Source organism: Eleutherodactylus coqui, chromosome 5 (assembly GCF_035609145.1).
Source record: "Eleutherodactylus coqui strain aEleCoq1 chromosome 5, aEleCoq1.hap1, whole genome shotgun sequence".
In the NCBI taxonomy this organism is placed as follows: Eukaryota; Metazoa; Chordata; class Amphibia; order Anura; family Eleutherodactylidae; genus Eleutherodactylus; species Eleutherodactylus coqui.
In genome coordinates this window covers 56873977-56891591 of record NC_089841.1, presented here as the reverse complement: position 1 = coordinate 56891591, position 17615 = coordinate 56873977, and the positions used below count along the sequence as shown (strand labels likewise).

Here is a 17615-nt window from a genome sequence, read left to right as displayed (position 1 = left end):
GCTCCCATTCAGGATCCAGATTCAGTCAACGAGAAGATATCTTGAAACTTTTGGTTTTTTGATCTACCGAACTGCTACAAAATAAGTGTAAAAAAGGCAATTTCTATACCCAGCACCAGACATAACAGATTTACTCTGGAACAATAAAACTCTAGAAAGACCTGAAGACGGAAACCCTTGTGTTCATTACACTCAACACTCACCTTACACTCCTCGTCCAGAAGGTCCAAAATACCAAGTTTGGCCTCAATCAGGTCGATGCAGGGCTGATTGTCATAGAAATCAATGAGGGTCCATGGGATCTGTTCCTTCATGTATTCCTCTTGCTCCAGTTTAAACACGTGCTGCAAGAAGAACACAATTAGTACTGGGAATTCACAAAAAGGGATAGATTACACCAACTTTATAGAAGATCAGGATTTCTTCTTTAAATCCGCAAACAGGAAAAATGTTTTTATTTTTTACTCCTTTTATAACAGTTACAAAAAAATTGTATTAACCTTTTTTACTTCCCATAGAGCATTTGAATTTGCGATCGTCTGATTACCCATGGAATATACTGCAATAGTCAAGTAGGTGATCAGATGATTGCAAGCTTAAGTTCAAAAAAGGAAAAGTAAAACAGTTTCATTATTTTTAAACTATTACAATAATTAAAAAGATATTAAAACTTATCGTATATTATTGCAGAATATTGTGCTTCTGATGTCTACCTATTAAGCCATTGCACAGGCAAGGCTTAATATGCTGATAACCATGTCAGCCCTGGGAGTTTTCATAAGACCCCAAACTGACATGGCAATCCTTTGGCAACCCACAATCACATTGTGAGGGGGTGGGCCCGATGGAGTGACAAGGGATACGTCCTTCCAACCAACTGCTTAAGTCCAATTGTGGCCATTGCTGGTGGCTGTCAGCTCTGTGAAACAGCTAATAGTCACCAAATTATGAAGAGGTTTCGGCAATCAAGCCTGCTTCATACTCACTCTGCAGACCAATATCACACACGTACATTATTGGTCATCAAGAGGAGGATCAGTCAGCCCTCCCTACATGTCTTTTCTAGTGCGTACTTGCATTTCTCTATAAAATATACATTTTTTCTCAAAGCTCTGTTCCTTTGTTAGTCTCCTTCGAAATACAGTATAACTCTAAGTTGACAATAGGGTGCTACCATTCGCTTTGCCAATAGGATGTGACTTTGTCTGCACTAATTAGTGTCAGATTGTGTGGGGACATGCCACATTGACAAGAGGAACGGTAATGTCCACATAATTCATACATTTCCTGGAGGAATAATCGAAGGATGGCACAATGCGGAGTTCCAAGAAAAGATGATCCAGCATTATCGTATAAGGAATGCAAATATTTACTAAGGCAGACATATCAGGAGATAACCATAAAAGTATCATGCTGTTGTCGTTAGCTGTTGAGTCGTTCACGACCCTCGGTGACCCTAAAGCCGAGCTCCCTCCATGTTTTTCGGTTTTGGACCGCTTCTTTCAGTTGGTTGATATCCATGCCAGTTTTAGCTTTAACAGTATCAAGGTGAGCAATTGACTGTTGGGACTTCCAAGTTCTTCTAGGCAAGGGGCCCCAAAATGACGTGTTAGTCGGTCATCTCCATAGAAATGATGGGGACTGTTGGAAACTGACATTTTTTCCTAGTTCCAAGATCTCTTGTAACTTTTTCCCTCTGGTTAGAGCTGAAGTTTCTGCTCAAGAGCTGCACTCTCAACAGTAACTGTAGATAAGTAGCAGCGACTTTATTCAGTAATTTTGCAAAACTGGAGGCAAGTCCTCTGGGCACCCACAGACCTTTCCTTGCCATGTCCTCATTCCTTCCCATCTTTTTCCTTCTCCGTTTCTCCCATGTACTTGTACCTCATATACACCTAAAGGAAAATCCACATGATGGCCCACATATCTAGCAATGCAAACTCCGTCTTTATAAGGCATGGAGATGGCCATAAAAATATAGTATTTCGAACCCCGAGGCAGAGCTTGCGAGAAATTTGAGCAATCAACTGAACATACACTTCCAGAGAAGTCACTACCCCCATGAGCTGCTCTATAGGTTATGGATATAGGAGCCGGAGGCCAACATACCGAGTTAAACTGCTGCTGTAGCTTCTCATTGGCGTAGTTGATGCAGAATTGTTCAAAGCTGTTTATTTCAAATGTTTCAAACCTGCAAATACAGAGACAGAGATTCATCTCAGCCATTATCTCTACTGTACGTCAGGAGAAAGTTGGGTATGTCACTATATAGGGTTTGTCATTCAGCTTTCTTGGACTGAGGGCTTAGTTTTCCTCTGCTCTCTCCTAATAGTAACAGTGCCCCCAGTAATGACCCCGATAGTAATGGTGACTGCCTTAGTGGCCTCAATAGTAATAGGTCCCCCTCTGTGCCCTCCAGATCCTGAACTTGCGATCGTTCAGGAACCCCAGAGCATCTACTATGTTACTCACTCACTCTTTAGCTCATGTCAAGCCACCGTAATCAGAGTTGTGACCCCTGATCTCTCCTCCCAGTGGAAGACGTGCAGGAACAAGGATGCTGGAAGGAGAGGTCAGGGGTCATAGTTCTGATTACGATGGCCGGACCGGAGCTAAAGAGAGAGATGCTGTCGGGTTGCTGCCCAGCCATTTTCTTAACTGACAATTTCTACTAGCCATTAATATGGCTGATAAAAAATAAATACCAGCAATGGTCTTTGGACTTTGTTACCAGCTGGGTCGGTGAGTAATTGGACCATTGGCAACCCTAGACCCACCAGGTCAGTTGAGTGAGAATGGCTCAATTGTTAGAGTAGCTCAGTTTTTAGTGCAACTATGAACAACTACCTGTTTACTCTGAATGTAGGCGGGTGACCAGAAGAGATCTCCAGCCTCCATTCAGTGACCGATTATCGACAGCTATTATGTATAAAGGCACCCCTGGACTGCAGTTTGTATATACGGGAATATGTAGAAGCTGCAGAAGCAACATTTTAAAATTAAACTCAACTGCAGAAATGATTATCAGCCCAAAATACCCCCCAAAGGCGTTTATAGCCTTTAAGTTAGAACAACCAGCTTGGAGGAAAAAGAAGCTGAATAACACAGAGCATTGTTCATAACTCAGCAGAATGACAGCAATGTGTTCGATAGGCTGTGACCATGATGACCGGGAAGTGAGATATATTATATTATGTTCTGAAACTCAGTACGGTCAAGGAAGAGCAATTGACAGAAGTGTACAGCAATGAATACAGCAAAAATGGCAGTCAGTCAGGTCAGCCGTATTAGACAGCAGCCTTATTTCTTTTTTTTATTCATACTAATCACAGAACTTTCCAAAAGCCTCGATCAAGAAGTCTACCAAATTATACCAAGATACAAGAAAGATGGACATCACAGCATCAGATGATGTCGGGGGTAAAGAAGGACTGGGGATGTTCAGCAACCGGTCCTTTCGCTCCCTGGGAGATAAGCCACCATCACAGCTGTCTGGCAGCAGCTTATCTCCCTAAACACATGAATGTTTGGCCGAGCTGAATGTTCATGTGTAATGGGGGCCAAGAAGGTCAGGAGGGGTGTCATGACTCCTTAAGGAGAGCAGCCAAAACGTGTGTGTGCGCGCGTGCGCGTGTGCGTACGTGTGCGTGCGTGTGTGACACGAGGGCATTGGGGCATTGTCCCTCCCCAAGGAGAGCACTCAGGGGGTGTAAGAAGACTTATACAGCCATGCACGCTCCTCTGGGTAATTTATGCAAATAAGGAAGATGGAGCAATACCTCTGCAGCGCCACCTATTGGATGGCAGCATTCCTTCAAATCAATAACAGACCCTTTATACAGGTCTTTAGAACAATGATTGGGAATAGGAAACCAAGCCAAGAGAAACAGCTATCAGTCCGACAGTTGTTCAATGCATATGGGCAGCTTTAGCCCTATACACCAGAATCTGCAAGACGCAATATCTCATTGGCTGGTAAATCCATCAGCTTGGATATCTGTGTTGGCACTACTGCCGAAGATCATGCTCCATGGATATGGTTGCATTTGGCTATTGGATTTACTAATGGCTGAACTACCACAGTGGATGGAAAATGGAATGCTTGCCCTAATCACGGGAGAGGTACAGACCGTGCAGAACGCACCCATGTACGGGACCCGTACAGCAACATTCTACACGTGTTACTTCTTTTATAACTTTGTCGCCAGTGCCGCCACTCTTAGTACTATCATAGCACCAACTCACTATGTGAACTGCCATTTCCCGTCACAGTAGCGATTTAGCAAAGTAATGACAGCCCGACGCTGTGCGGTATAGGACATCGTGTATAATGCTTCCCCCTCGTGACCAAATTTTAAGCTGCTTTACTAGTTTTCCAAAAAGGAAAGAATATGAAAAAAGTTTTAATCATGTGAAATGCGCTCAGGCAACGGCCGTGTTCAGCGCTGGAGATACTAATTGTCCTTTTATAAGTGGGAGGAAAACGACCATTCATCTGTTCTGAGACTCCGTAATCTCGGAGGACAATTAAGGAGACGCAGTGTGCCTGTCAGAGGCTTCTCGGAGCAGCGGCGCGGCACAGTACAGAAGATTTACATTATCCGCTAATTTATAACCAGGGGCCAAAGCAACACAGCAGTGGAATAAACAATTATTCTGCTCCCCTCCAAGACTCCATAGATCACCTCATTACTTGTATACAAGACGGGAGAAACCGCCTCGTATCTAATTCTTACTGCGCCACAATTAAATAGGATGCACACTGACAGGTGTCCGCGGCACGAAGACAGAACAGTTGGATCCGGAAGGAGGAAAAAACTAAATTGCTTCCCCATAATGGAATTAAAACAATTCTTTCCGACCGACAGAGGCGGGCGGACAACTTCACTAAATCCAGTGAAAGGGTTTGTAGACTTTTTAAAGAATTTTCTATTGCTCCAAAAGCATGTAAAATGAAGCAAGTTGGCAAGACTTCTTTAATGTGAATATACCGTTTTGTGTATACAGCTCCTATGCAAAGTCAGCTTTTTGAACGAACACCTGTGTAGTCAGATTCTACAGTCGTGTGTTACTCCACTGCCCTCAGCCAGAGTTCATACTGCATTTTCTGTGTACATTAAGCGTGGACGGTAGGGTAGATGTCAAAAACGTGTAAAAATGTATTCAAAAGGTATCCCTCATTTACAGTATGTTCTCATAAAAAAAACATATCCGTTAAACAGAAATGTTTGTACAGAAAAAACATATACTTTTTATGAAGAACCACAAAAGTAGAGGAGAATCTTTGAAAATTGAAGTTGTCTAGTTTGTTTGATCTCCTTCTGTGAACGCTGCCGTAGAAAGCGTTAAACACAGCGTCCTTGTACACACTGTATGACTCCACTCAGGGGTTCCATGATGGCTGAAAACAGCGCCGGAACAGAATTCCCGAATAGAAACTAAAGGAAGGAACCATCCTCTGGAAAATCCCCGGGGCTTGCTGCACTGACCATGCAGTTAAACCCCGGAAGATTTCCGTGGACAGCTCTAGTGCTGAAATGTGCAGAGCACTGAGCTGTCATCTGAAATCTTCTGGGGTTTTTACTGCATACTCAGCGCAGCAAGCCCCAGAGATTTCACTGCCATAATATGGAAATAATAATCCTGCCACTGAAGGGTTTAATAGGGCTGTCCCACCAAAGAAACTATGCCCCATCCATAGGATAGGGAATAGTTGAATGACAAGTGGAGGGGTCTGACAACTTGGACCCAACATCAATTCCGAGAACAGACATCTTGAAGCTCCATGCATGAATGGTGCGGTGGTAGAGCAGGCACAATATCGCTCCATTCATTTTAACAGAATTGCTGGAGTTAGCCGAGCGCTTGAACTCTTATCTCCAGCACTCCCATCGAACTGAATGTGGCGGTAGTGTGCATGCTTGCTCCAATCCCTGCGGTCTAACCTGCACTGATCAGATAGCTATTCCCTATCCTATGCATTGGCGATATCTTCTTTTGGTGGGACAACCCGTTTAATGATGGCTATGGATGTAATAGTAATGGGTAAAGGTACCTTTCCACAGTATGATTCTCGTATGCACAGAGGAGCAAAAGTCATTTAGAGAATGGAGATGGAGAGCGCCAATTCAGGCCAATCGCCTCCATTCACTGCTAACAGGCAGTCGTTAAGAGATTGGGAAGTCACGCTCAAACTGAGTGAGAAGTCGCTCAATACTGGTAGTCATTCTATTTCCACACACTGTAATGGAACGACCAGAAACTACTGAGCAACCTCTTGCTCAGCGCCCTGCCAGGGGCCATGTGTACTCGGACCGACAATCGCCCGTTATCACTCATTTGAGTGATTATTTGGGCGACTATCGGCCTGTTTAAAGGTACCTTAGTAATCTGAAAAGACGACTGCTATCACTTATCATTTAGGCTAGGGCTACACTGTGACGTGTAGTGCGATACAAAGATCGCAGCGTTACACGGCAACATCGCATCCAATGGTGTCACGTTGGAACCTGCGACCTAACCACATGAACAAGGGATACCATATTTAAGTATATAGAACAAGGCAAGCCACTCTCTTACCCGTATATATCCAGCACGCCGATAAACGAGTGCTGCTTGCTGGTGGTGTGCAGAGCTTTGTTCACATGTTGCACAATCCAGTTGAATAACTGAGCGTAGATGTGCTTGGCCAGAGCATTCCTGGCATTGAGAGCTTGCTGGACTGACATGCCCTTCACGTAAGTTTCTGAGGTGGTGACGAGTTTCCTGTGGCACAACCAATGCGCCATCTGGTCATGTTCTACCCCCAGCAACGTACAGAAGTGGTTAAGATGCTTCTCTCCCTTCTGGTAAACAGGAAACAGAAACGGGACAGATGAAGACATAGAAAATCCAAGACTAACATACAATAAATGTTTCCTACAGACTATGGACACCTTTGAGGGACATTTTTCCCCCCACTTAAATGCATGCATTTTGGGATGACAGTCATTTTTGCAATGGGGTTTAATTAAAAATTCTGCAACATTTGTCTTCTGCAGCTTCTACATATCGCTGCTTTTATATACTCGGCTCGGGGCTGGCGCCCGCGGAGGCGTTCGCGCACTCGGGGCTGGCGCCCGCGGAGGCGTTCGCGCACTCGGGGCTGGCGCCCGCGGAGGCGTTCGCGCACTCGGGGCTGGCGCCCGCGGAGGCGTTCGCGCACTCGGGGCTGGCGCCCGCGGAGGCGTTCGCGCACTCGGGGCTGGCGCCCGCGGAGGCGTTCGCGCACTCGGGGCTGGCGCCCGCGGAGGCGTTCGCGCACTCGGGGCTCGCGCCCGCGGAGGCGTTCGCGCACTCGGGGCTGGCGCCCGCGGAGGCGTTCGCGCACTCGGGGCTGGCGCCCGCGGAGGCGTTCGCGCACTCGGGGCTGGCGCCCGCGGAGGCGTTCGCGCACTCGGGGCTGGCGCCCGCGGAGGCGTTCACGCACTCGGGGCTGGCGTCCGCGGAGGCGTTCACGCACTCGGCTGGCGTCCGCGGAGGCGTTCACGCACTCGGCTGGCGTCCGCGGAGGCGTTCACGCACTCGGCTGGCGTCCGCGGAGGCGTTCACGCACTCGGCTGGCGTCCGCGGAGGCGTTCACGCACTCGGCTGGCGTCCGCGGAGGCGTTCACGCACTCGGCTGGCGTCCGCGGAGGCGTTCACGCACTCGGCTGGCGTCCGCGGAGGCGTTCACGCACTCGGCTGGCGTCCGCGGAGGCGTTCACGCACTCGGCTGGCGTCCGCGGAGGCGTTCACGCACTCGGCTGGCGTCCGCGGAGGCGTTCACGCACTCGGCTGGCGTCCGCGGAGGCATTCACGCACTCGGCTGGCGTCCGCGGAGGCATTCACGCACTCGGCTGGCGTCTGCGGATGCATTTACGTACTCGGCTGGCGTCTGGGGATGCATTTATGCTATGAGCTTGGTTCGGGTACAGTATTTATTCACTGACCTGTTCTGGTGTGGGTGCGCTGCTACTGTATGTTGCTGTTTCTGGCAGACTGCAATATATATTGTTTTTCCCTTATGACACGGGAAGATACACACAGGGTGCCATCTATTCTAAGGGCAGCACTGCTGCCACCCACAGGGCTACTGTAGGATTATCACTGGCAGGCATATTCTGGCGATGGACCACAACAGGATGTGATGCCACTAGATGTCAGTACAGGATTTTGCATCGCTGCACTCTCACTCCAGCCTTACGGCTCCATCTACAATGCATGTGAGTGAAGCGAGTACAAGAACTGCAGCAACTTATGTAGCCACTCAAGCCAATTCTTTGATGCTTACATCTTACAAAATGAATGTACAATGGAGTGGAGAGCCATTCATGAATTAAACTATGTGCATCTGCATCAATGCACTGCAATGTACCGCACGCCGGAGTGCGTTCACTGGCTGAAATACACAGAGGGGAAATAGGGCAACCACCATAGGGCGGGTTGTGGTATATGACAAGTCTAGACTCTCAGACAAGTTACCAGCGAAGAACATAACACACATTTGTTGTCAGTCATTCAGACAATGTTGAGGATTGATGACATCACAGATGAAGTCCCCACTGTTTCTTAAATATTTGCATGCGGCTGAGATCAACATTATCTCTGGTCCCGGCCATTGCAGAGGGACTCCGGCTGTCAGTTATAGCTGCCTCCCACTGTGGAGAGCGGGGCTCAGCTCTGGAGTCCATGTCATTTATATCCAGTGCATTTATGGCATTTCATGAATGTCCCCTGCTGACATTTCAATATTGTACATCATGGGGCAGGAAGGGGTTGAAAAGGGTTGACCGAATTAGAAAAAAAAAAAAAGGATTTTGAGGGACCCCATTATTTGGGCACTGTGTGACACTGCCACTGGGGAATAATGCATGTGCACATTTTGACAAACATGATAACAGTAGATTACTTACCGACAAGCTGCAGGATTCCCCGTCCCGCTCCGAGACGATCTCTATGTTCCCCAAGTGCAGAATGGAAGCGATGATCCTAAAGATACTCATCTGATGCGACTCCTTCACTCCTGATAAGACACAAACACAGCGAGGGCATGCAGTATGAGAAGACATTGTGGAATAAAACTAGTAAAACTTTGTGTGGGCCAGTGAGGTTGTCAGAGCCCCAAGCACCTTATGACAACAGCTACTATAACTCTGCTTCCCATATAGTGCCCTCTCCGTCTACTACACTGGTACAGAAATCACTAACTTTAAAAGGGACACTCATTCACTAGCCCCCCAGTATATAGGTTGGCTAGTGTTACCTTGGTTAGGTATTTTCTTCTATCTGAAATTACCAGGCTCTTTTCCTCAGATGGTCATGTGATCTCAGTTCTTTTTGAGGTTATGGTTGACTTTCTAGTTAATTTATCTGTCTGTGTGATGCTGTTACATAGATCTACTTCTGTTGAGAGGGACATAGGCAACCCCATCACAGTTACTGATGATGATCACGCAGCTCCTGTCACACAGGTATAATAGAGGAGATCTCAGCTCATCCTTCTGACTGTATACTTATGGTCTGTAGCTTATTTGGGTGAATATAGAAGGTAAAAAAATGGCGTAGCTCTAGCTTATGCTATGCTGAGGTGTTATGGGATTGATTAAAAGTGAAAGTAAAAAATCTCACTCTCAAGACGGTGCCTGACGCGCATCAGACAAGCATTAAAGTGGTTACAAAACACAGAGTAGACCTCCAGAGTGTGACAAGCAATCAGGTCAGAAGGGAAGGAAAAAAAATGTGCTTTCACTGGAGCGGCCCTTTAACCTGACATAGAACTTGCTATGATAACTTAGCTACAATGTACTACAGTGGAGGAAATGGAGTTATCCCGATACGGCAGTCTTGTTAAAGACGGCTACATCTGTACTTGTCTTTTTAAATTCAGATATCACCATACACCCATCCTATCAAAAGTTATTGGACACCTGAGCAAGAACCAAAGGTAGTATTTATTTCCATATGTTATTATTTAGTGGGGCTCCTTTGGCTTTAACGGCATCAGATACTCTCAGTAGCATACTTTCTACTGACGTCTAATACACTTCAGCTGGTATTTCCCTCCACTCATCCTGCAAACATCTGGTGAGTTCTTTTAAACAAGATGGACAGTGTTCATATTTCCTGATCTGACGGTCCATTTCATTCCAAAGACGTTCAGTAGGTTCAGGTCGGACTCTGTGCAGGTGGTCAAATTGTGGGACATCCGTATGCTCAAACCAATGTAATACAGCATTGGATTTATGACAAGGCTTATTGTCTTGTTGGAAGTATGGCTGACCATTCCCAGAGTATTACCACATTGTGGGCAGCACATTATTGTCTACAATGTCAGGGACACCTCTATGTTCATGGTTCTTGTCACTACAACCAATGGACCAAGACCATGATACGTCAAGTTCCTAAGATCATAATTGACCTACCTCTGCTGTACTTAACTCTTGGCACAGCACATTCAGACAAGAGGCCTTGCCCAGTCATCAGCCACACCCAGGTACATCCATCTAATGTAAAATTAGAGTAATGCGATTCATCACTCCATGGTACATTCTTCCATGACTCAACTATCCAATGACGACGCTTCTTGCACCATTATAGATGGTTTGATGCATTGTGCTCCCTGATGGGCGGCTTGTGTACAGCAGCTTAACCCCTATATTCAATAGTGTGCAGTTCCCATCACAAACTATGGCGGACACCTCCAGGGGTCTGCATCTTATGTAGCATGGTTTAGGATATGTGATATGCTAATAAGACACAATCCATTCTACTGATCGGGGTGCCTAAGTCTTGTACTTTTGGTACAATAGTGTATGTTCTCTTCACATTACTATACAACACACATTATTTTAACATTAGGATTAATCTTCAGCTGATACTGACAAGCATGTAAATATTCAAAATGGAGAAGTATGATAACCTATTGGTTACTAATCAACAGGGACTATTGTCATTTTGCAGGATTAGTACACTACAGATCCATAATATGGACACATGCAAGAGTCTTGAGGCTGCACGTACATGCTAAAGCCATGTGTAGGAGGATATACAGAAGCACATGTACCAAGAAGGCACAGGTACTCTGTGTGTTGCCATATCATCTATCAGGCATTGCATATCAGCGATAGTATATCAGATCCTGCTTCTAAGGAAGACTAAGAACTCAGTATGCCTCCATAAGAAATCAGAAGCATAAGGTGGTACAGTAAGGTCTTATGCACCTCTTCAGGTGCTCTATTATGACTCTATAAGACTTAAAAGTGAGTTATGCCAAGTATAGGGCACGACGAGGCAGCGAATGGCACAAGTATTCGATAACCACCACTTCCACTTATCAGGCACCGTCCCCTCCTTTAAAGGCATTGTCCAGAACTTTTTGGATCTTTTTTTCTATTGATGACCTGTCCTGTCAATAGATTATCGTCGGGGGCCTGACGCTTGGTATCACCGATTCTGCTGTCACTACAGACAGCAGTGTAAGCACATTGCAAACACTGAAATGCAGCGGCCTGGGTTGGCATTGCATTGATTTCAATAGTGGCTGCACCTGCAATACCAGCCCAGGCCACTGTGCTATGGTCAGCGTGATGCGTTTCCTGAACTGTCCATAGTGAGAACAGCATTGGGAATCAGCTGATTAACGGGGATTCTGAGCAGCGGACTCCTGCCGATCATCATCTGATGACCTATCCTGAGGACAGGTTGTCAAACCAAAAAAATACAAAAAGTCCCAGACGACCACTTTAAGATCTCCTAATACTTGATTCTTCTCACAGCTGAGTGTAAAACTCCTTGAGTAGCCTATCAGCCTCTCAAAAAGATGAGCATCAAGCTGAAGACCGTGCAGCTGCTGCAGCCTCCGATGAACATTTCATGAGCGCGGCCAATGTGTTACATCCCTGATCGGGACACATCGTGTCAGCAGCCTCCAGCGTTCGACACAGAAATGCATTTTTGCAAGAGTCGCCCATCTGTTCTGTATTTTACATGTCCCATTGGCTTCTGGCTTCCTCCGCTACTTAGATACAATGTGACAATGTCACTTGAGAGGAGACGTGGACATGTTAGGTTAATGCTACGCAACAGGTTTAGTAACCTGCAAAATATTTTCCTGGAGTAGGGTTTTATTTAGTATCCTAGTCAATTCACAACCAAAGCTGCATCCCAAAATTCTGCGACTTTCCCGTAAGATCGTACCCTGCATTACTTCACACGTTTGCTGCCTCGTGTTGGTTAAGTGTTGTTGCGGAGTATTTCCTGTTGTCAATCATCTGTTCACATGGGGAGATGTGCCGCCAATAACGATTAATTTTTCAGCTGCACAAAATGTCCCAGGGTCATTCTGTGCGACCGAAAGGATCCTGAATCCCCCAAATATTGTCATAAACTTAAAGGGGCTTTCCAGGACTTACAATACTGGTGACCTGTCCTCATGATATTAGTAACCTGTCCTGATTCATCAATGAGTGATCGGCAGGGTCCGCCACTCCGGATCCCAGCTGAGTTAAGAGGCCGCAGCGCTTCAGGCCTGTGACATCATGTACACGGTCACATGACGTGAGAGTAGCACGGTCCCATTGAAGTCAATGGGATTGAGCTGCAAAACCAGGTACAGCCACAATACAATGTATGGAGGAATGTCTACCATGGACTGAAGTGACAATGGTAAATAGGCAAGCTCAGCTGTCACTTCAGACAGCTGATTGGCGGGGATCTCAAGTGGCAGACCCCCACTGATGAACTATTCATAAGTCATCAATAATATAGTGTTGCAAGTCCCCTTTAAAAGAGGAAAAAATTTGTCCAAAGCATAAAAAAAAAAAAATCATCTGCTCCTTGGGGAAGATCGTGGTTGGGTCTTCGCATTTTGCTGCGTCATGTAATATGTCTAATATTTTGAGGTGGTCAATATGATTTTCGTGGTATTTACAACTTCTTGGCTGATCACTGCCACATTTCTAGGAGTCAATGCTCAGGTGAACAATCGTTCTAATGAACGCCCATTCAAGATTATTGGGCTGTGTAAATAACCCCCAATGATGGGGAATTTAATGCCGGTCTTATGAAATGTGCCCCATTTTTTAACTCTAAACAATGGAACACATCAGGCTTGCATAGGAGCTGCCACCATAAAATGATAGGAACTTTCTTGAATTGCAACAATAAAAAAAAGTTTGTAAAAGTCTACATACCCTTTAAGAAACGGACATCAAAAAGTCTATCTAGTTTTACTTAAGCTCAAAATGTAAAAGATTCAGAATGGACCGGAGAATATATCATACTAAATCAGTGTGTATATTGAAAAATTGATTATAACATAACCACCATTCATGCAACAAGGTCAAAGTTTTCAATTTAGCACTCCGTAGTAGATGCACATTTAGAAGATAAACAGTGTGCTGAACGCGGTGTAATGAATGGTCTTCGCAATCAGGGTTATACTTTTTCTTATGAAGAAGAAAGATTGAAGTCTACAGTCTTTTCTTTTAAGAATAAACAATAATGCAAAGAACCCTGAGCAGTCAGCAGCAAGTATTACCACCCTCACTTATATTCTATCTTTACATTGGAGCGGTTTCTGTGAACATACAAAACTAAGGCCAAAGGTGTCCATGCAATCAAACGTCACAGTCAATAAATTACTTGCCAGTCCAGGTATTTGATGTGTTTTATCTTAAGCACAACTGATGCAACTAATTAAGCCCTTGATTAGTTACACCAGGTGTGCTTGAGACAGCACTTGATTTGCAAATGTGTGCTGTTTTGAGGGATTCTATTCAGAGGGTTGAATAATTCTGAGACTGTCAGTAGCTCAGCACAACTAATATGATATGTGGTTTCTTTAAATGCAACACAAAAGCCACTTTTAATAACTGCTAAATTGCTCGTTTCATTATTTTTTGTTGCAAATAGCTGAAAGTTTGTAAATAAACCTATTTTGCAAAGGGTCCTTAATAATTTTAATTGCAACTGTACCATAGAGGCAGCGTGCAGAGGTAATCTAGGGTGCTTGGCATTCAGTGCCCAGCTCTAGTTAGGTTGTGAGAACCTGGGCAGAGATTTCCTCTCAAAAAGGGTCTACATATTCCTGAAGTGCGTGGACAGTCAATTGATTTCAATAGGAATTGTAATGCTTCATTTCCTCTGTGGGGGCACTGCAGGAAAACTGAATGCTTTCAGAGAGAATCCTCCATAAATCACAGCTGATTACTAAGAGCGCCAGCAAACGGACAACCTATGACCAGCTTATATTTAGTGGCCTATTGTAACAAAAAAAATGACTCAAAGTAGATGACCCCTCAGAAAAGTCCCAGTCACTAGGGGTTTTATGACTACAGAATCTTGTCATGTTCCTTTACGCATCATTAGCCGGCATATTCCAGCTGTGAGACAAGGAAGGTTCACCCACCAAGACCGTAACATTTTTCAGGCAGAAGCATTTGAAATGCAATCCTTACCGAGAAGTGTCAACGCCTGCCGTGTCTTTTCAAAGTCGTCTGCGTCATCCACCCCCTCGATGACAGTGTCACCTCCCTGCGAGGTGTAAAAAAAATTCTCGGCTTGTGCTGAAAATATAAAAACACATGATGGAAAGGTTAAGTAACAGAAACACATCAGTATCCAGATACAGAGTGTAGTAAATAAAGACGTCAACTGTCCATTGCTGTATTAGGTGATGGAGCATACATGAAATAGGAAAGGAATTGAAAACATCAGACTTGGAGTAATCAGCATGAGAAAAACTTTCTTAAAGATGAATAAAATTTTCAAAACCGGGTGAATTTTCAAGAGTATAACTACTATAATACTGCCTCCTATGTACAAGAATATAGCTACTATAATACTGCCCCCTATGTACAAGAATATAACTACTATAATACTGCTCCCTATGTACAAGAATATAACTACTGTAATACTGCTCCCTATATACAAGAATATAACTACTATAATACCGCCCCCTATGTACAAGAATATAATTACTATAATACTGCCCCCCTATGTACAAGAATATAACAACTATAATACTGCCTCCTATGTACAAGAATATAACAACTATAATACTGCCTCCTATGTACAAGAATATAACTACTATAATACTGCCCCCCTATGTACAAGAATATAACTACTGTAATACTGCTCCCTATATACAAGAATATAACTACTATAATACTGCCCCCTATGTACAAGAATATAACTACTATAATACTGCCCCCCTATGTACAAGAATATAACTACTGTAATACTGCTCCCTATATACAAGAATATAACTACTATAATACTGCCCCCTATGTACAAGAATATAACTACTATAATACTGCCCATATGTACAAGAATATAACTACTATAATACTACCCCCTATGTACAAGAATATAACTACTATAATACTGCCTCCTATGTACAAGAATATAACTACTATAATACTGCCCCCTATGTACAAGAATATAACTACTATAATACTGCCCATATGTACAAGAATATAACTACTATAATACTACCCCCTATGTACAAGAATATAACTACTATAATACTGCCTCCTATGTACAAGAATATAACTACTATAATACTGCCCCCTATGTACAAGAATATAACTACTATAATACTGCTCCCTATGTACAAGAATATAACTACTGTAATACTGCTCCTACGGTATGCACAAGAATATAACTACTATAATACTGCCTCCTATGCACAAGAATATAACTACTATAATACTGCCTCCAATGTACGAGAATATAACTACTATAATACTGCCCCCTATGTACAAGAATATAACTACTATAATACTGCTCCCTGTATACAAGAATATAACTACTATAATACTGCTCTTATGTACAAGAATATAACTACTATAATACTGCTTCCTATGTACAAGAATATAACTACTGTAATACTGCTCCTATGTACAAGAATATATCTACTACAATACTGCCCCCTATGTACAAGAATATAACTACTGTAATACTGCTCCTATGTACAAGAATATATCTACTACAATACTGCCTCCTATGTACAAGAATATAACTACTATAATACTGCCCCCTATGTACAAGAATATAACTACTGTAATACTGCGCCCTATGCACAAGAATATAACTACTATAATACTGCCTCCTATGTACGAAAATATAACTACTATAATACTGCCTCCTATGTACGAAAATATAACTACTATAATACTGCCTCCTATGTACGAAAATATAACTACTATAATACTGCCTCCTATGTACAAGAGAATAACTACTATAATACTGCCTCCTATGTACAAGAATATTACTACTATAATACTGCTCCCTATATACAAGAATATAACTACTGTAATACTGCTCCTATGAACAAGAATATAACTACTATAATACTGCCCCCTATGTACAAGAATATAACTACTGTAATGCTGCTCCTATGTACAAGAATATAACTACTATAATACTGCCCCCTAGGTACGAGAATATAACTACTATAATACTGCCTCCAATGTACAAGAATATAACTACTATAATACTGCCTCCTATGTACAAGAATATCATTATTATAATACTGCCTCCTATGTACAAGAATATAACTACTATAATACTGCTCCCTATATACAAGAATATAACTACTGTAATACTGCTCCTATGAACAAGAATATAACTACTATAATACTGCCCCCTATGTATAAGAATATAACTAATGTAATACTGCTCCTATGTACAAGAATATAACTACTATAATACTGCCTCCTATGTACAAGAATATAACTACTATAATACTGCCTCCTATGTACAAGAATATAACTACTATAATACTGCCTCCTATGTACAAGAATATAACTACTATAATACTGCCTCCTATGTACAAGAATATAACTACTATAATACTGTCCCCTGTGTACAAGAATATAACTACTATAATACTGTCCCCTGTGTACAAGAATATAACTACTATAATACTGCTTCCTATGTACAAGAATATAACTACTATGATACTGCTCCTATGTACAAGAGTAGAACTACTATAATACTGCCTCTATGTACAAGAATATAACTACTATAATACTGCCTCCTATGTACAAGAATAGAACTACTATAATACTGCCTCCTATGTACAAGAATATAATTACTATAATACTGCCTCCTATGTACAAGAATATAACTACTATAATACTGCCTCCTATGTACAAGAATATAACTACTATAATACTGCTCCCTGTATACAAGAATGTAACTACTGTAAAACTGCCTCCTATGTACAAGAATATAACTACTATAATACTGCTCCCTATATACAAGAATATAACTACTGTAATACTGCTCTTATGTACAAGAATATAACTACTGTAATACTGCTCCTATGTACAAGAATATATCTACTACAATACTGCCCCCTATGTACAAAAATATAACTACTGTAATACTGCTCCTATGTACAAGAATATATCTACTACAATACTGCCTCCTATGTACAAGAATATATCTACTACAATACTGCCCCCTATAAACAAGAATATAACTACTATAATACTGCCTCCTATGTACAAGAATATAACTACTATAATACTGCCTCCTATGTACAAGAATATAACTACTATAATACTGCCTCCTATGTACAAGAATAT

The 17615-nt window shown here is 43.0% G+C and overlaps 1 protein-coding gene across 2 annotated transcripts in view; it reads right to left on the bottom strand.

The window, feature by feature from the left end:
• The window catches only part of MYO5B (myosin VB), a 232136-nt gene that overhangs the window by 64358 nt on the left and 150163 nt on the right, over positions 1-17615 (bottom strand). For both annotated transcript variants that reach the window (XR_010792791.1, XM_066602561.1), the window contains exons 8-12: positions 14478-14585; positions 8934-9043; positions 6580-6845; positions 2110-2191; positions 204-344 (exon numbers count right to left, since the gene is read on the bottom strand). Coding sequence is in view for 1 of the 2 variants with exons in the window: in XM_066602561.1 (XP_066458658.1) it covers positions 204-344; positions 2110-2191; positions 6580-6845; positions 8934-9043; positions 14478-14585 (707 nt within the window). In the remaining variant the exon portion in view is untranslated. The remainder of the gene's footprint in view (positions 1-203; positions 345-2109; positions 2192-6579; positions 6846-8933; positions 9044-14477; positions 14586-17615) is intronic.